The sequence below is a fragment of the Copadichromis virginalis genome, linkage group LG8 (genome assembly GCF_057382275.1).
Source record: "Copadichromis virginalis isolate Kocher_CV1m ecotype Utaka linkage group LG8, C_Virginalis_male_GT1.1, whole genome shotgun sequence".
NCBI classification, from domain to species: domain Eukaryota; kingdom Metazoa; phylum Chordata; class Actinopteri; order Cichliformes; family Cichlidae; genus Copadichromis; species Copadichromis virginalis.
In genome coordinates, this window is record NC_140625.1 from 5,401,583 (window position 1) to 5,422,081 (window position 20,499).

General features: G+C 40.9%; 1 protein-coding gene across 1 annotated transcript in view; it reads right to left on the bottom strand.

The window, feature by feature from the left end:
- The window catches only part of dnah9 (dynein, axonemal, heavy chain 9), a 186,516-nt gene that overhangs the window by 35,567 nt on the left and 130,450 nt on the right, over nt 1–20,499 (bottom strand). Inside the window, exons 64-73 of the mRNA XM_085465473.1 lie at nt 19,684–19,848; nt 18,358–18,498; nt 16,823–16,993; nt 16,522–16,644; nt 11,679–11,872; nt 9,971–10,119; nt 7,824–7,951; nt 3,675–3,902; nt 920–1,111; nt 602–793 (exon numbers count right to left, since the gene is read on the bottom strand). Coding sequence (XP_085321599.1) covers nt 602–793; nt 920–1,111; nt 3,675–3,902; nt 7,824–7,951; nt 9,971–10,119; nt 11,679–11,872; nt 16,522–16,644; nt 16,823–16,993; nt 18,358–18,498; nt 19,684–19,848 — 1,683 coding nt within the window. The remainder of the gene's footprint in view (nt 1–601; nt 794–919; nt 1,112–3,674; nt 3,903–7,823; nt 7,952–9,970; nt 10,120–11,678; nt 11,873–16,521; nt 16,645–16,822; nt 16,994–18,357; nt 18,499–19,683; nt 19,849–20,499) is intronic.

The window sequence follows — 20,499 nt, forward strand, 5'->3', positions numbered from 1 at the left end:
CACAGCTGTAGCTGCTGTCACCGACTGTTTTCTTATTTTTACTATTTTGTTGTTTGGAAACCTGCTTTATACTGTAAGCTCAATGACCCAACTGGTTTTATTTATTCTGACTTGCATACATTTTATGTTTCTTGGTTTGCTCACATTTAACTTTGCCAGTTAGACTTACTGGCAAACAGTTTCCACCCACAGAGCAGCTCCACCTCAGAGAAATATTTATGTAACTCAAACAACAATCTGTTATGTCCCAGGGACCCATATGGGAAGCATTTTATTGTTATTGATTTAGCATTGGATTGTACTACTCCACACTGTACATGGGGAATAATGATGGTGAAAACCTTTTAATTACAGTAATTCAGTTATGGCCACATTAATCCACCATTAATTTACTGGAGGCCACATAGACGCCCCTTGGGGACACATTGAAGAATACAATCTTAATATTTTTCTTGCACTGTAAGTGGGAGATACTATGCTTTTACATGGCTGATTCCACTAGGAGCTTCTGCTTTTAATTTTCTGTCGTGTCCTTTTTGTGGCTACATTATCTTTATTTAATGTTTCATGGCCTAAATGAGTCCAGTCTTATCTGCCTCACCTGGTGGTAGCTGTTGTAGTCCATGTTTCCAGGCAAGGGGAAACCAGGTGCTAGGTACAGCTCCCCCTCCATCATCTCGGGCTTAACAAACTCCTCCAGGTATGTGCGACACAGACGCCGGTCCCAGTCGTCTGTGATGTGACCACCATACATGATCTCACCGAATAGGTAGCGCAAATCATCGTACGGCACCTGGGGATTACAGAGCACGGGGATGTTGTTTTGCTGGAAAGTGGCCTTTGGTGTTTAGCTGAGGTCACCCGTGTTCGGATTTCCAATTAAGATAACAAACAGCAGGCTTTGTAAAGAAACGTGTACCTTTGGATTTGCCTCCAGATAGTTGTAGAGGACGTTGACAGAAATGGTGAGGTCTCCGGTGTTAAAGGGGTATGATCTGTTCCAACCTTGAGGACCAAATTTCCTCCTCTCTGCCACCACCGCATGGAAGTAGCAAAGGGCAAACAAAATACTCTTAAACTCATTCTCCCTTGCGCACATTTCCAGCGTATCCTGAAACGCAAAAGAACAAAAAGCGGCATGTTCAAAGGGCATCTCGAACTGTTCGCACTGGAGTTATATCTGCATGTTATGGGTAAAAAGTTGTGGCAGGTAGCCCTGTGATGTGCAATATTTTGTCAGATCCCAGCAGTGCTTCATGGTAAAAGAGACAATGAGAAGACTAGATGGCAATAAAACCAACGATGAGATTCCCTTTTTTAATTGTCACAACTTGTCAAGCGCTTTCAGCCTTCAACTATCTCATGGGCTCATTATTCAAGACAGGCAAATAAAAAAGTGGACATAAATGGCACTGTAATCTCAGGGGGGAGAGATAGTTAAATAAGCTTGCCAATAACCCCTATGGAAATAGGAAGGCTAAATTCTCTTTATTCTAACATGTGTCACCGAGTGCTACGGTGAAGGCCTTTTCGCTTCCGCTACTGCAGTGCCCAGGGGAGCTGACTCTGACGATGCACGTGTAGATTGCACAAGCAGAGCGCAGGCTGACTACCACACTCACAAACACATGCACGCACCCTTTTGGAGATTTAGTTAGTATTCTGTATGGTACTCCTCTGCTCAACACAGCTGAAGGAGATGCATAGCCCCTCTATTCATGACCCGTGGACTGGAGAAAATCGGCATGCTGTCCGATCGCAGAGAGACAAAGACGCATAAACACATGTCGAAGTCCTCGCACATGCAAGGGAACACAAACTTTGATATTTATGATTTGACAACAGTTTCAAGATTAACATCTGGGTATGCAAGAGTCTGAAAAAGCTGTGTAGTCTGATACTGTTAAAATGATTTCATCATTTAAATGATTAGCTTAGACAAACAGTAAATTCACAACAGCTTAGTTGTACCACCGTGCTGATATTACTACTCTAGCAGAGGCTGTTTAAAAGCTGTGATGCTGTATGCATTTGCCAGCGAATAGACCAAAAGAAAAGAAATGTCACTTCTCTGCCTTTTGCCGTGTAGATGGGCCATTACTGAGAGTTATTGATTAACTTTCACTGAGTACACATGATTGGAATATTCTCTCATCTTCCCCTCAGTGGACCTCCCTTTAGCTCTGCATAAGGCAGGGCTCACAAGCATGATGCTCTTATCAGACAGATACACATCGGCAAACTAAGGATCATGGAAATGGACCGGGAGGAAACTGAGCACTCAGGTAATGGTGCAAAGGAAGATGCATTAGCAGCAAAGCACATAGGTAATGGTAAAGCTTAGATAGAGACTAAGAACTGATAAGGTAAAGTAAAGCTAGGAGAGGCCACTGTAGCACCCTGATCCATTCTAACTATGGGGCTGGAGAATAGTCTGGGTAAGTGATATTGTCTGGATGTGTTCCAATAACTCACACAAACATCAGCAAATGGACTTTGCTGAGGTCTGTGCTCAAGTAATCCCTCTTTCTCACAGCAGAATGTAACCAAACTTTTAGCGTTAGCATGTGCGATGATCACATCTGTCCTCTTCAGGTCAGAAGCAATTCCAGGGTGAGTGAAAGGTGAAGCTGCCATCTGCTCGCTGCAAGACTTCTGCAAATTGGCAACTTGATGAGAAATCGGGAACTGACATGTTTTGTTTCAACTGCCACTCACAGCTAAAAGGAAAATGAGCATTCAGAGGTAGGTAGCATGTAAAATCCTAGAGAATCAAGAGAATCCTCAAAAGAATAGCCTACTAAGATCCTGTGGAACGGGCACTTGAACTGCTACAAAAAAATAGCTTTCTTTTCCTTAGTTGTAACCTCATGCTGCACTAGCGGGTGTAACTAAAAAGTTAATTAATAAAATGGTCACAGATCTCTCAGCTTTCTTTGCCAAGTTTCAATCAAATCACATTTTCTTTCTCTCTACTGGTTTATGACCCAGATTTAAGCCAGAAATACTCACATTAAAAACACAGTATTACGATGCAGCCCTTTAAATCATTCCAGACACAGCACAAAGGAATCTTTCTTCATTCATTTCATTCTTATCATGTATGCTTATTTAGCTGAAGTAAAGTTAAACAGGTCTACATTTGGGGTGGCTGTATCTCAGGAGGTAGAGCAGGTCATCTACTGATTGTAAGGTTAGCGGTTTGATCCCTAGCTCCTCCAGTCTGCATGCCAAGTATCTGTGGGCAAGATACTAACCCCAAGCTGCTCTCCGATGCATCCATCAGAGTATGAATGTTAGCTAGGAAGCACTAAAAGCTTAGAAGAAAGTGATTGGGTGAATGTGGTATGTTGTATAAAGTGCTATATAAGAATCAGTCCAATTTTAATTGGCACATCCAGCTGCCCTACAACAACATTAGTCTTATCTAGCCTTCCTTTAGCTACTACCTTTGCTTCTCTGCTGTAAATGTGGATTTTTTAGGGTAACTATGCTTAAAACCACAGTCTGCTGCTTCTGAAATAAAAGTTCATAGAAAAAGAAGCTAAAGAAGATTTCACATAATTACACACAATGTAACCATATAAAAACCTTTTGTGCTAAGTTGCTTTCCAGTGGTGAAGCGTAGGTAGGTAATAAAGGTAGAGCAGGTATTAAACCTGTAAGTGTGTTACCTGGTTGAAGTTGTCGAGGGCCTTGTGCAGGTTTGCGTGCATGCCAGTAGGTGGTTCATTGGTGATCTTGATGGAGGTCTCCAGGATACCCTGGGGGATGATGTGGCCCTCGCGGGTTGATGAGGGCTCCGCACTAATAAACACTCTGAAATTTTCATTGCTTCCATCTCCGTACTGCTCCAGAAGTTTCTCAAGGGTGCCCAGCCAACGAGCCACGAGGTGGATGTTCTACAAGGGCAAAGCCTGCTGTTAATCTGGCTCATTTTTATGCAAATCAGTTTTGCTTTTTTAAGTGTAGAAAACGCAATCTACACGGAGGTGAAGACTACAAAAGTCTGGGCTTTAATGGAGTGTACACAATACTTTAATACTCTGCTTGATGCTAATGCATCAAATATTGCCTATTTATGTATAATTGTTGTAATAACAACTAGCAAAAGGACCAATTAATATGTTTCATATTCCTCTCGCTTCACCGTGACTTTGATGTGGCACCAAATTAAATGGTACATAGCACATGAAACCCATTTCTAGGTTGCTGACATTGAACGACCATTCTCTGGCTTTACTTTACCATGACGTTTCTGCAATATCATCGCTCGGTGCGGTGCGGGCAGCAGGGCTGACTTGTACTATCACACAAGCATGGATGAGCTCAATTTTCCATCTCAACTGTCCTGACACTTACAGGATATCCCGTGAATGATAAGGAGTCAGCCAAACCCCCCAGATCTCACCACGCAGCACTGCCCATTCCCTAAATCTAATTACAGCACTAATAACTCCAGTCATTAATTCATAAGCCTCTTTACTTTCTCATTTCCCTTTGCACTCCACATTTAATCTTCCTTACGATGGCTGAAGTTTCCAAACGATGGGACACAGAAGGGAGCGGAACGTCGATTTTAGGGGGAGTCATTGAAAAATACAGGAGAAGAAACTTTTACATTCTGTGAGCAAGTGTCCAGAATGAGCTGGGAGCTGAGAAGGGGATAAGCTAGTTTTCTTCTCAGTGCCTTAGAGAATAATGAATGGTATACAAATTAAAAGTCTAAATTCAAGCACTTTTTCATCAAGCCAGAGTACAACCTTTCCTCTTGGCATGTAAATAGTTTGGCAATAAAGAGAGCCAACAGAAGAAGTGAGAGACTGCCTCAGAACTCGTCACTGTAATGAAACCATTCATCCTCTGGCTGCAAGGGGAAAGCAAGGGGGCGAAGAGACCGACAGACAAACAAACAAGACAGAGGGGCAGACGCGTTTTTATGGCTTTTTAATTAACTTTCAGGTGCGACATTTTTTGTTCCCTCAACGTCTTCTCGATAAGGGCCTCCCAGCCCTGGCAATGACTACGCTGATACTACATCAGAGAGTCACCTATTTACATAATAATATAAAAGTTGAATCCAAAACCCATTAGAAGACACCACTGGCAAGGTCTTTGATGCATTGCTACCAAACACAACCTGAGGGAAGGCACAATGGCACGTCCAACTGCACACGCTGGCTCACAGACAAGCAAACAGAAACACGAGCAGGTGCCCACACATAATCTTTCTATTTTACACGTAAAAAAAACCCTGTTGGTCAAGGAGCTGCAGCACTGCCGGGCTCCACACTGAGGAGGCGGCCCTGCGGTATCACAGCAGACTCTGAGTGACACTGGAACATCGTGAACAGGATGGAGGGACAAGCAGGACTGTCGACACACTGCAGGCACTGACAGCATGACACGCCCTTGAGACTAAATTTAAAAATAAAGGCATACATCCACCAATGCCAAAAGATACATATTTATTTAGTGTAGGGTTTGGAGGTCTTTAAAGGTTCATAAATGGTCTATTTTTATGCCACTGCTATTATACACTGTAGAGTAATTTGTAGAGGTCATGTGATATGTCCACAACTTGCAGAATGAGAATTCCTGCAAATGTACTTATTTCACCTGACACAAATGTTATTATGCTGCCTTTTTCCTGCAGGACAATTAAAGCTGCATGTTAAACCTTATAAGAATTTGTCATCGTACAGGATCTGTATACCCATAACTACTGAAAAAAATGATCAATTTCTAGACATGGATTTCTATCTATGAAATCTTTGAAGGTGCAATATTCACCGGAAAAAACCCTTCTGCAGCCAGCAGCTCCTTCCAGTTTGCCACTGTATTGTAAAGACTACAAAATGTCACTTTAGATGTGTCACCCTTAACTTAAAAAAACATGCATGCATCATATTCTAAATGTAGCTGTAATTGTTTTTTATTTATTGCCATCTTTGTAAGACTTCATGACTGTAATATGAGAAATTTGTCATTGTGGGATTTATGAATCATTTCTTTCAGAAGTGAGGGGAGGACATCGTGATGAAATCGTTTCATCCAACTGTCTGCCCTCCAGAGACGTTTTTCTGTCACTAGCTCAAAATGGGTGGTTTTAAGATTAAAAGTGGCATTCGAAACAGACCAGCAAGTTCTGGCCACTCGATTTTGGCCTCCTGGCCAATGTGAGATCTTCAACTCCAATCTGCAAACACATACTCCCACCAAATGCATTGGACTGCTTTGAAGTTTCTGCTATTTTGTCTCTTGTGCCCATCTGAAAAGAAGATGCTGCTCTCCAATATAATTACCCAGCAGCAAAAGGGAATCTGCCATTAACATGATCCTGGACTGATGGAGCCAGGCTTAATAAAGGTGGAGTGGTGAATAGGTAGGAGGAGAACTGAGACAAGAAGGTCAAAGAGGGGGAATGAAGAGATAGCAGGTTAGCAGGAAAAGTGGGAGGATTGATAGGATGTTAGATGTGGTGGAGAAAATGATAAAACCAAAGTATCAAAGTTACTTCACAGAATGAGAGAGTGGGCAGAGGAATAGAAAAGAGAAGATGGAGAAGATACGGATGGTTTAAGCAGGAGATAGATGGGAATATGTTACCTCCCCTCCCCTCCCTTCCCCTCCCCTCTTTTATTCTTTCCCTCCCTGGCCAGTACCATAGGGGTGGCACTTGGTAGGCAGACAAACAGACAGATAAAGCGAGTAGGAGGTTTGTTGCCAGGGGGACAAGGCCTTTTTAAGCGTATCGATCGGGATTCTTATGCAAAGGTAATTAAACAACTGCTTGTCTGTGCTATCCTGGGTCTGGAGAGGAGAGTGATGCTGTCGCAACCTTCTCTCTCTTTTTTTGAAATCCAACAAGCTGTGTGAATTAAAAGAAATGGGTGTCCCACAGTGCCTGGTCTGTGGTTCATATCTGTCGATACTTCACATTAGAATTCCACCAAGGTTTCCACTTAAAATGCAAAAGCCAGCCTTGCCCTCCAGATAAGAGGAGAACAGACACCGTGGCTGTAGATATTGTACTGTATAATGCCGTGGCCCTTTCAGTTAGGAAATTTCCCTCGAAAATTAAATTCGCTTTTCCACAGAGACGAACCTTGGAGGAAAGCAAACATCCCACTGAGTATGCAATGAAAAACAAAGTGATAATGTGCCTCATTCAGAACACGTACAGATAAAGGAAATGCCACATAAAATCACCCCTTGAATAGAAAATCCTTGACATAAATGAACCCTGTATTCAATTTCCAAAGAGTGTTTGTTTCAGTTTTCCGAGTGCCTACAGCATTGTATATATTACATTTGATAACAGACATATTTTTTTGTAATTTGGCACGTTTTATGTGATGTGGATGGGTTTACCACATGGGACAACTCAGTGAAAGACAAAATGTTCTAACAATTATAATGAATTGTCATTTTATACCTTTTGTGTTAGTGTTCAAACACCACAAACTATAATTGGATCTACTTGATATGATTAAATGGTAAATGGCCTGCATTTGTATAGCGCTTTTCTAGTCCATAGGACCCCAAAGCGCTTTACAGTACATTCAGTCATCCACCCATTCACACACACATTCACACACTGGCGATAGCAAGCTACATTGTAGCCACAGCCACCCTGGGCGCACTGACAGAGGCGAGGCTGCCGGACACAGGCACCACCGGGCCCTCTGACCACCACCAGTGATTGTTGCAATAATCTTCAGAAAACATATTGGTTGGAGTGTGAACTCACTGAATTTGTGTTGATACTCATATTTACAAATAACATCACAGTCCCTATTTCAAAAGTATATTTGCTGTACCTGTAATATGACCCAATGGCCGTTTTTAGCTGCCAAGTTGAGGGCTTGTTCAGCGATAACTTCCTGACCTTGACCCAGAGAGACATTATGGAGGTTTTTGTTGTCAAATGTGTAGCCCAGCTTCCTCCCTGAAAGAAAAAAAAGTAATTGTTTCAATAAAACTTTGGTTGCAGAAACAGTTGCAAAGACTAAAATGATAAATGCAGTCTATTGAACTGGACTGCTATTTGCTAGTCTATTAAACTCCATTTAGCATCCATCTGCATCTTTACTACCTCTCTGCACTACAGAGAGGTAGCTCTGAAATGTGCTTAGCCTAGATTAGCAAAATAATGGTACAGACCAAGCTCTGATTAACTGTTAAAGAAATAAGCCAAGAAAGTAATAAACAAACTGTGTTATTTATATGTTTAATATCTTATTAGTCTCCTCTTAAAAGTAATGCTAGATGTCTCTTTTAGTTCCAATCGATGCTAATTGAGACTAAATGTTGCAAAACTAAAAGCGATCAGTTTGAAAACCAAAATTTCACACAGAACCTCGCACAGAAAACAGAAACACAAAAACAGAAACACAGTGAAAAACAGTGGGTGAAGTCCATTTTTAAATGTACAGTCTATGACTGAGCGTCACAAATGGTTCTTAGGTGGGAGTCACAAATCACTAAGTGTGATAAACAGTATTATAATCAGTATTAAGAGTAGTGATCTAGTTGCTCACTTATTCAAATGTAATCTAACTGCATAGCTTAGAAAAATATGAACAAGCTACATAGTTATTGGATATGAATCTGTGTAATGAACTGAATAAAATGACTCAATTCCACAATATCTCCTCCTCTGGCTAAAGCACTATCCATGCCTTGGACGCAGGCTAAACTAACTAATATGCACTTTAAATCCTAATCATTAGATGAGTCAGCTTTAGTTCCCCACTTTAAGCCTTCTGGTTAAAATTTCACACAAACACTGGAGTGATTTGTGCTCAGTTTGTTAGAAATCAAACTTGTGAAATGTTTGTTTCGGAGCCATTAGTGCGCTTCAGACCAAACAAAAATCACATAATCTGTCTAATGAAAATCTCACCAAAGCCTAATATCTAAGAAACCCCACAGACACAAATATAATGGGGAAAAAACATGTTCTTCTGCTTTTCATCAGCACAGGAGCAGCTGGTTACCTTTAACTTTGATGTGATTGGCTATGGTCAGGATGAGGGTGTTGCTAATCAATAATCAGAGCCCTTAGAGGCAATTTCAGCAGGAGTGCTATTTGGTATGGTATTAGGAGAGGATGGAGGATTTTACAGGGGGTTTCTGAGCCTATAGTAGCTCCATGGTTGATTTAACCACCTGGCGATGCCTATAAAAATGAAGCATCTAAAAATAGTCACAAATAATGCAGTGTGTTGGGCATAAACCAACACTTCAACACGCTGAAATGGGTCTGTGTGATAAATTAATCCGAGGATAAAAGGATGACAAAGGAGAAACTGAAACCCAAGTAAGGCAAAACAAACAAAACAACAAAAACCCTAACAAATCATTCATTACTTGAATGCAAAAATGCCGATGCATATGCTTGGGTAGAAGAGAAATAATGAGGAAATCTGTTCCAGTTAATTGAAACAATTCCTGCAATCTGAATATTTCATACAGCTGATTTCAAATACCCAAAAACTGAATTAATGCCTAGGTCAGAACAAAAGCTTCAACTTTTTCCATATTTCTAGTTAAAAATAATCTCGCCACCCATTATTCATAAAGGAATGTAAAGTAACTCTAAAACCAATGACATTTACTTTCTGTTGCCCCTAATACACCAGTGGTGTCATCTCACATATTTCTGACCTTTAGTATAATCCTTTCAGTCTATCCAGAGCTGGTTGTGCATCGGCAGTGATGGCTGATATTACAGCAGATACACATTACAAATGTGTTGTTCTGACTGATAATCCTATGCAACAGAACTAAAATGAAATCATGCATGCAGGTAGACAAGGCATTTCCTCTTAATAACTAACCCAAAACCCTACACAGCTAAAAGAAACGATAGACTGGCAATGTGTTCGCTCTTATAAAAGTCCTGAACACACTTTTAAGCAGGATTTAAAAGCTTTTTTAAAGATAAAACAAGCAGAAGCCTTACCATGTTTTTCCACATCCTTCAAAGGGTCAACTCCGGGAGAGAGGATGAAGAACATGGGCGTAGCTGGACCTGACTCTTCAAAGGAGACGGCAAAGTCCAGTGATCTGCCAATCACATACTTGCTTCCCAGTTTCTCCTCTACAAAGTCTCTGTAAAGGAGAGTGTGACTCAGTTCTCCTTAAGACTTTATTATCTTTGACAACAAGCTGAAGAACTTGAAGAACCGGAATTGTCTGTATTACAGTGCATTAGACAGACAGCTGCTTCAAAACTATAAACTCTAGTCACGACTCAGCTGTCAGTAGCTCTTTTCACCCTCTCTGGATTAAATGCTTTGGTCTTTCAAACATTATGCTTTTCTTGCTTCAGTTTCAACCAAATCACAGTCTTAAATAAATCAAGAATTCACTTTTTAACAAAATATATTTTGTACATATGTTGTATTTTGTCCTATAACCTTAGTTCCGCCTCCACTTAAGGTTTCTGAAAATACAAACATACATGTGCAGAACCGATAGTGAAGAAATGAAAACACAGAAAGCAGCAAAATGTGAATTCTGTGTATTTGTTCTGCAGTGTGCCAATAAGTTGTCCAGCTGTTGCGCATTGACCACAACTCCAAGAATTTCCTGGCAGATGTGGAGACCTTTGCAGTTCTAAACTCCACCATTTGCTCTACTTTTAGCTCTCTTTTGGTCTCCACCTTGGAAAGCCAACATGATGTCATCCATCTCATATTTTTTAAAACCCGACATTGTGAGTGCAGGGTAGAACTAACTATGAAACTGTGTGACACAGCATGCTGAATAATTAAGCTACATCTAGAAGCTACATCCATATTTTGTAATCAGTCTGGGTTTTAACCATCTAAAGCTGCAGCACATTAAAAACAAATTCATGAACTCTGAGATGTTAAATTGCAATGTGGTGCTGGTTATTATACTGCCAGTCTTAACAAATTACCAAGAGTGATAAACTGCATTATAATGTATTATGAGTAGTGATCTAGCTGTTCACTTATTCATTTCAAAATTAATGTAATCGCATTGCTTATAAAAAAATATGAACAAGCTACATAGTTATTGGCTACAGGTATGAATCTGCGTAATGAACTGAGCAAAATGACTCAGTTCCTCCTCTCGCTAAAGAACTATGGACACAGATTAAACCAAGCACAATCTTCATAAGACTCGTAATATGCACTTTAAATCACAATCATTAGATGAGTCAGCTTTAATTCCCCACTTTTAGCCTTCTGGTTAAAATTTCACTCACATACTGGAGTGATTTGTGCCCAGTTTATTAGAAATCGAACTTGTGAAATGTTTGTTTCGGAGCCATTAGTGCCCTTCAGACCAAACAAAAAACCACATAATCTGTTTAATTAATATCTCCAAAGCCTAATATCTAAGAAACCCCACAGACACAGGCATCTTAATAGAACTAAAATACTGCATCTCACACCTAATGTATGTTAATTCAGAGTGTAACTGGGGTCTGGATTTGGTACAAGTGGACACAGACGTTCTCTTTTAATACTTAGGTTTGATGATTGTCCCTGAAAATCTGTGTGACTCAGTCAACTGTCATCTCAGGATAGAAGCCAAAGGTTCTGTTGTTCAACTTTTTTACCTTTTCAGTAACCAGAACAGGTCAAGTAGGAGCTTTCACAGATCACAGAGCAAAGGGAAATGATACCACCTCTTACCTGACAGCGTACGTCATGCGGTCAGGCCTCAGGGCTCTCATAATGCACAGTCTCTGGAGTGAGCTTTTGCTCTTCCATTCCTGTGGGAATTTCTCTTTTTCCGGACACTCGGACTCTACAAACTTCTTCCAGCGTTTGGCTGAGCCTTCAATGTCTCTGTCCAGGTTTCTGAACTCCTCCATGGAGCAAAGAGCCTGGAGGTTTTGGAAAAGAAATAGGATTTGTGGAGTGAAACATAGTGCATGTTGTTAAAAGAGCTGCTGCACTGCGATCAATGATACACATTAAAGTTCTTGACCAGAGATATTTTTCACAATGCACAGGTAAAAAAAAAAAAAAAGAGAGTCTGTTTGCAAAATATGGAGAGTCATAAAAAAACAGAATGCTTATCTTTCCTCATGTCCTTATAAATAATATTTATTCAAACAGAAATGCTGAGTAAACACAAAGCTTTCATAACGGGACAGGGGGTAGGGGAGCACTAAATATGCATCTCTTGCAGAACCAGTGAGGGCTTCATTGTGATGCCCCAGATGACAGACACCTCATCTCATCTGCAGAGAACAGCAGTGTCACGCAGTGCAGCCTCAAGCAGCTCTGCTGTCTCCCGCACTGTGCAAACTATGAGCAGGATGCTGAAATCTTCTCTCAGCAGAGACACAGAATACAAGGTGTCAAGGCAAAAACATCCCGTGTCACTCTATGAAACCAACCCCTCGACACAAGCCATGAGGGGAAGACATAGAGCAGAGTGAGAAGGAGCGGCTCGGCACACATCACCTTCACTGTGACTCAGTTTAATTACTACAGGTGGTTGGCGACCGATCAGCCCCAGTGTAATGAGAAACACTGGGTCCCGAGGGATTCCAGCTCTGCTAATATCATCAACTGGGGCAAGCAATCAGAGGACGTTATCCTCCTTTAAATCTTTCCAACTGATTATGTTTCCAACTACGATAAGAAAAATCAAGTGACAGAATTTGATTAGCAGGGACTTAAACATCCACAGCAGGTTGAGAGCAGTTACAGAAAGGCCATCTCTTAATCCTCAGAGGGGTTTAAGGTTAAGTTAATATTGAAGGCGATATAGAGTGAAATATTCATGAGCACGAGGGGCTAAAAGACATGCTGCAGTTAGGGTTTACTTTGCTGTTAAACTCATCTGACAAGATAAGAAACCTCTGCTGTCCACAGCACTGCGTTCTCTGAGACACAAACAGAGAGACTGAGTTTTTCTTCTAGCACCCTTCAGTGTTAGAATCTAGCAGGGTCACATAGCACAGTGGGACCCTGGAGACTGCATGCTGTCAGACTGGAGTTTTGGGTGATACAGAGATATACACTCCAATTATGTGCATTCACTTTAGTGCTTACTTGTTGGGAAAATCCACTGTACATACTGCGCACTGTGTGGAGCCGATAAAGGATATTAGCCTTGAATCTCGCAGATGACAAGGTGGAGGACAACAAAATTTAGAAAGAAATAGAGGTGAATTATTTTTTATTATCTTTTAGAGATTTCAACATATAGGATGGAATTCGAAAAATAGGGCTGATCTACAAGTTATTGCATCTTTATGAAGTTCAAGACGGAGCTCTAGCTTTCTGAAAGAACAGCTTATTTTGATGAATTCATCAAATTCACACTTCACAGTGTAGCTTTGTACCATTACAGCCAAGAAGGTCTAAGGAACTTGGAAAGAAAAGCATCTGGGCTTCTTTAAGTTGCTTGAAGACGTTTCACCTCTCATCCGAGAAGCTTCTTCAGTTCTAAGGTCGAATGGTGGAGAGTCCCAGACTTTCCCCCCAAAAGGGACATGGATCCCCCTAATGATCCTCTACCTAATCACGTGAGCCAAGGAGTGAAAAAAATATTTATTTTAAGAGAAATAAATAATATATTTATTTAAAAACCCTATCATGTGATTTCCAGAGATCAAAAGGCCTATTGTGGCCTACTCACATTTTCACACCTTGGCTCATGTGATTAGGTAAAGGATCATTAGGGGGTCCATGTCCCTCTCGGGGGGACATTCCTATAGGGCTTAAATCTGGGAGTCTCCACCATTTGACCTTAGAACTGAAGAAGCTTCTCGGATGAGAGGTAAAAAGTCTTCAAGCAACTGAAAGAAGTCCAGACACTTTTCTTTCCAAGCTCCTTAGACTACGATGACCTGGATGACGGAGACCCTTCACAGACCTACAGCCAAGAAGGTTTCTACTGTTGAAAGTTTGAATATTATCTGGAATTTCACAGGGAGCCAGTGAAGTTCCTGAAGAACAGGGGTGATGTGCTGGTAGGAGGGGGTTCTGGTGATAATGCGAGCAGCAAAGTTCTGAACCAGTTGAAGCTTATGGAGGGATTTTTGGGGGAGACCATGCAGAAGAGAATTGCAGTAGTCAATACGAGAGGTAACAAGACTGTGGACAAGAATGGACGTAGACTGGGTGGAAAGAGAAGGAAGCAATCTGTTAATGTTACGTAGATGGAAGTAGGCAGAACGGGTGACATTACTGATGTGAGATTTATAGGAAAGTGAACTGTCTAGGATGACACCAAGGCTCTTAACCTGAGGAGAAGGGAAAACTGTGGAGTTATCGATGGTGAGTTAGAAATGGTTCACCTTCAAAAGGTTGGATTTGGTGCCAATAAGGAGGATCTCAGTTTTATCCTCATTGAGCTTTAGATTAGAGGTAAACCAGGATTTTAACTCGGATAGACATTCTGAAAGGGAAGAAGGTGGGAGGGAGGAATCGGGTTTGCAAGAGAGATATAACTGGGTGTCATCAGCAAAACAGTGAAACTGAAGATCAACTTTGCAGAAAATGGTACCTAGAGGGAGGATGTATATTATGAAGAGGGCCTAAAACTGAGCCTTGAGGTACACCAGATGTGACGGGGAATAGACGAGAGCGGAATGATCTTAGTTGAATAAACTGGGAACGGTCAAGGAGATATGATTGAAACCAGGCGAGGGGTGTGTCAGAGATGCGAGAGAGGAAAGTCTGCTTAGAAATACAGAGTGAGAAATGGTGTCGAAGGCTGAACTCAGATCTAAAAGGACGAGAATGGTGAAAAGACCAGAGTCAGCTCCGATAAGAAGATCGTTAGTGACTTTAAGTAAAGCAGTTTCTGTACTGTGACATGAGCGAAAACCAGATTGAAATCTCTCGTATTATTAACCAGGTGTAAATGCAGTTGAGCTGCAACCACTTTTTCGAGTAGTAAAAAGCATACTGGAAAATGAAAACATATTAGGGTGATTACAGACTATGAATGAAATTTTGTAATTTCAGTAACGTAGTGGAAAAAGCAAAGAAAACAAAATATAGATGGAAAAATATGGTCAGATGTTGTCACACCGGCATTTAAGGAGTCCAAGAAAGGACTGAGTATAGGCTGCACAACTAAGGGTGCAATCCATTCGCGCGTATTCCAGGAATCCTCCAGGCTTTTCAACAAGTAGAGACCGAAAGGTTCGGAAAATCAAAATTGCTTTTAAATATCTTTGGGCCACCAAAAGTTACAGGAGTCCCCTACAAACACAGAATGATAATGATTACTAGTAAAAACACAAACTTGTTTTCATCAAGGACCTCCAATTTTACAAGAGTTTCATATAATGCAAAGTCAGCACGTTTCTTAGCCACAGACTGAAAAAAAAAACACAAAAAACAAAACCATGAAGATAGCTACGGAAAAAAGGTTAAAGTCTGGGACTGGGCTTAATTATTTCTGAGAAACAGAACAAAAGTGTTCGTAAGTGAAAAAAAATTACCTTTGATGCGAGTCTGAATAAGAACACACTGATAAATCAAATATGTATCCATATATAACTATATTTCTCTCTCTGTGTTAATGTTTTAATGGTATATACTGGGGGAAATAATTATTTGATCCCAGACGGGTCTGTATATGTGCCTTAAGCCAGGGGACCTTGAGGCCACTGCAAAATTTCAATAATTTACAGCGTGTGTTACCAATAGTGTTCTTAGCGACTGTGGTCCCAACTGCCTTCAGATCATTAACAAGCTCCTCCCATGTTTGGGGCTGATCCACCACCTTTCTTGTGATCATCCACACTCCATGGAAGATTGATGCATATTATATATTGTATTTCTTTCATTTTTGAATAATTGCACCAACAGCCTCTCACAAAGCTTCTTGCTGATGCTCTAGTACCCTATTCCAGCCTTGTGCAGATCTACAGTCTTGTCCTTGATGTCCTTCGACAGCTCTTTGGTCTTGACCATGATGGTGGAGAGGTTGGAATGGAAGAAAATGATTCTGTGGACAGGTGTGCTTTATACACATAAGAAGTTCAGATCAGGAGTATCTGTGATTGATTGTAATCTGTGAACCACATGGGCGCACAGGCAATCTGTGGGAACCAGACTTCTGGATGGGTCATAAAGTAGTCAGTTTCTAATTTTTGTGTAATGTGTTTTTTCCTGATTTATGGTTGAGATCCTTCTGTCTTCATTTAAACAAAACTACCATAAAAATTAGAGATTGTTGATTTTCTTGTAAGTGAGCAAATGTACAAATTCAGCATTAGATCAAATAATTATTTCCCCAACTATACATGTTACACACAACGTGTTTTTAATTTTAAAAAATGGTTGAAAATGAGGGACAGTTAACTCACAGAGGTGGAGGAAATCTTTGACACAGGAAGTTTAGCCATTTTGTGTGTGTGTGTGTGTGTGTGTGTGTGTGTGTGTGTGTGTGTGTGTGTGTTGGGACAGTTACTTTAAGACACAGCATCACATATCTCTGGTTTGCTCAGGGACTGTGAAAAAAAGATCGAGTTGTGCCCTTTCACGCAGCCTCTTTTCATACCTTGATCCCCCCCCAGGAGTGGTTAGATAGGAACTCCACTGGTGATGTTACACCTGGTTGGACAGGGTACCTCAGGAGGAAGTCTAGCTCTACAGGGTTTATATCTTTATTCATCAGGAGTATCTGGGCACAAAACAAACAGGAATAACTTTACAATGATGCGTTTTCGGTACAGAGCACATCTCCTTTCTACTTGATTAAACCCAAACAGGGCCGCCGGTCTCCGGAGAAGCCTGTTCAGCAGCAAACGTGTGCTCAAAAACAAACCGTGCAGAGGATGAAACCGGATGCACCTTCCTACCTGGAAAGCGAGCTGAGCGATGTATGTGAGCTTGTCACACTCAAATAGGCCTCTGGTGGTGTACTGGAAGACTGAGGAGGTGATGCTGTCAATTAGGTTGGACACCCGCTGCTTTAGACCTTCTGCAGGCTCAGCCTTCAGAACTGCTTTCTGGAAGACCACACTAAACGCCTGAGGACGCACAGGAGCAGGTACAATACAGAAACAGTGTCTGACATCAAAGTGTTAAAAGCACAAGAATAACAGTACTGTTAGATACAAACTCATAAGGTAATCCAATAAAGCAAATGATAACCCAGCAATTGGATTGTGTTCATACTGATCTTTAAGTATAAATTAGATATCATCAGTCTTTGTCATTTACAGCTGACTTGATGGATATGATGCAGTGTTCTAAGAATGAACTGATCAATACTACTTTGGCTCTATAAGGAAAGCCGACAGCTGTAATTGATTACAACGTTTATGTATGTATAAATATTTTATCAATGTGGTAAGCTTGAATGAAAAACTTTAATGGACATAGACAATTTTAAATTATTTCTAAACACAAAAATAAACAAAATAAAAATCTTTTGCAATGGACCTCATTAATAAGTAGGATGTTTTCAAAATCTGGTCATCTGTGCTACAGAGCTCCAATTTTTTAATTACAGCTCAAAGCTCTTTTTGCTATAAGGTAAAGACCCTAAAGTATTAGCTAGAAAAACCCAACAACCAGATAAATATCAAAGAGGCAAAAAAAATCATAGAGAGACAAGGACAAAGCAAAGTGAGAGTAGACAGTTAATAACATGCAGAAATAGCACATAAACATATACCACATAAGGAGTGAAAGGTTCTCAGTGCATTGTGATCGCACAGCAACCTGAGCCTATAGCACTAAGGGACGTTCATTGTTTTAGGGAGCTTTTCTAACTTTCTAATAATTGTTGCTGCACTGGATCTGACTTCTGATTCCAATATCACGTCATACTGTGATCCTTCAACATACTGAACCATGCAGAGTTTGAAGTACTGGAGAAACAGTTTGTTTGCACTTTTTGCAGCGACTCTAAAATAACTTATTACCACAGAAATACAATAATTGTCCTCTTTCACTGTAGGAAATGTGCTGTCATTTCTGTTCATTTAGCAGATTCACACTTAGCTCTGAGGTTGTATACAGAACACATATTATAATGTATTTCATTTCATTCACAAGGTCAAAGGTACATAAACACTGAATGTGTTTTCATTTTATTATGTTGGGAAATAAGACGGGCCGAGGCAACTACCTGCGGAGTCGGAAGAGATTGCAAACAATATCTCAGGCTGCCTTCTCTCAGCACTGCCTGGCTGACAATATGAAAGACATTATGCTCTACATAACCACATTAGGGAGCCACAAACACAATAAAAGCAGGGCAAAGAGCATAAAATACGGTGAGCAAATGGAAGGAGGAGGGAAACAACAGAGAAGTGAGTGTAAAGAAGGGTCTCACTGGGGGCCCATGACAAGGGTCGGTAACATGGTGGGTCAATAGACAGGGTACCTTTAAAGAGAACTGATACATGGGGTGGATTTTATTGAGGTCGTTCATTGTGAAGTACAATAAGGAAGCCCGTGCTGCTGCTGGTCGGAAGTGCTCTCGAGCCTCATTGATTTTGGTCTCTGTCACCTTGGCTTCTTTTACCTGCAGTAAAGTAGTGCAAACGGAATCACACTCATATACATCAGCACAGACGAGGATATACTCAAGGTCCATCAATCAGTTAATGATGAACTTGTGCACAATCCAATAAAACATACTCCAGTGAAGAGCAGTCCTGTTGCAATTTCACGCTTCAAAATGTCCTCACATTCTGTGGATCATGACAATCATGCTTTTTTTTTGTTTTAATAACCAGCAAACGCCTGTGCAATTATGTTAAGGATGAACATCTGCAAAGGAAGCGCTCATCTCCTCACAGACAGAAGGCACACTCTAAGATTAAAAAAAACACAGAGCTTTTAAGAAGTGCGCTAAACTAATTCATCTTTGGCAGACATCATACGCTGAGCTGATGTGATCTTGTAATCTGACCACAAGAAATAAAGAAACAAAGCAAGGGAAGCAGAGCTGAGAGTATGGCAACACTTTAGGTGACAGTTATTCTGCACCTGCAAATGGGAATTATTGAAGAAGTACAGTCTAAAAAGGATACTGCATTCTACATTTCATTTAGGATAACATTAGAAACAAACTGCACTGATGCAAAAGTGTGCAGAGACAGGTTGGCAGATGCAATCAGGCAACATGCTCTGTGGACTATGATGTTCATAGATGAAATGGAACCTGGGGAGGTAGAGGTATGCTTCTGTTTGAATGAAAATCAAACAGAAGCAAGACAGACTACATGGGTCAAGTACAGAGAGTGCACAAGAGATGTGAAGAAGAGAGTACACAAGTTTCAGGTGTGATTTGCAACAGAAGGAAGGAGCAAGAGCGAAAGAGAAGTTTTACAAGATGGTAGTGAGAACTGCTATTATGCATGGAGACAGCGGCACTGACAGGACGCCGACGCGGCACCGTTGAAGATATTAGGAGTTTTATTAGGAGCAAGCAGGATGAACAAGATTAGAAATGAGTACATGAGAGGAACAGTTTAGGTTGAACAGTTAGACAGCCAATGTTGAGGTGGTCTGAACGTGAGCAGAGGAGGGATAGTGGACAAGGGATGTTGAAGATGGAGTTGCCAGGCAGTAGGAAAAGAGGAAGACTTCAGATGGTGTCAATGGTAAGTGCTCTAACGAGAGCTTGTAGTCAGTAGTAACACTGTCACTTGAAGGCTGTGATCTAAAGTGTGAGAAAAGATTAAAGCAAATAGAAGACAAAAACCTTTTCTTCGATCTCAGCAGCTGTGCGTTTGGTTGTCTCCAAGTTTTCCACCAGCTCCGTGTCACTGAGGAAATTTCCTGAAGCTGAAGACAAACGGGATAGTAAGTTGTCCTCCAACGTCTTCAGAGTAATCTTAAAGTCGTTCTGTTGCTTCGTCAGGTCAAACTTTAAACAGAAAAAAAAGAACCTCAAAGACAGAACTAATCAATACAGTCTGCATCAGTTGTCCGGACACATGGAGGGGGTTTTCTGGGATGGATTAACCAGCTTCTGTTTGGTTGCCAACATCAAACTTTTTCAGAGTCACCTAACCCTTGGTGTGATGAGGCCGTCGATTTGAATAAGATGGGAGGGCGCTTTGATGGGGAATTACACACACATCTTTTCTGAATGAGCTTTTACGAGATGCCGTGTTTACAATTATGTACCAATGCAGGCATCATGCAGTGCAATAATGGGGTTATTACCTCCCCAAATGCATTAGAGCAGTCCGTCTTCTAACAAAGCTTTCAATCTAGCAGGTTTTTCTTTTCTTTTTTTTGGTTTTGGCTTAAAAAAATTACCTGAGAGAAACTTTCACTTTTTTTCAAAGCCTGGTGTTTGACAGGAGAACAAAGTAGACAGAGCTTCATCCTGCCCTGTCCTTCATTATATTCTGTTGCAGCTCCTTGTTTCTGCCCGTTAATGACTTTGCTTTATTGAAGTTTCCCTTAATAGAAGCCTCTGCGACCTTTGAATTGTTGTAATTACTGGAGGGTGGGCTGTTGTGAGATTTGCCTACTTGGAGGGTTGTCGGGGACGGATAATAGCACAGGG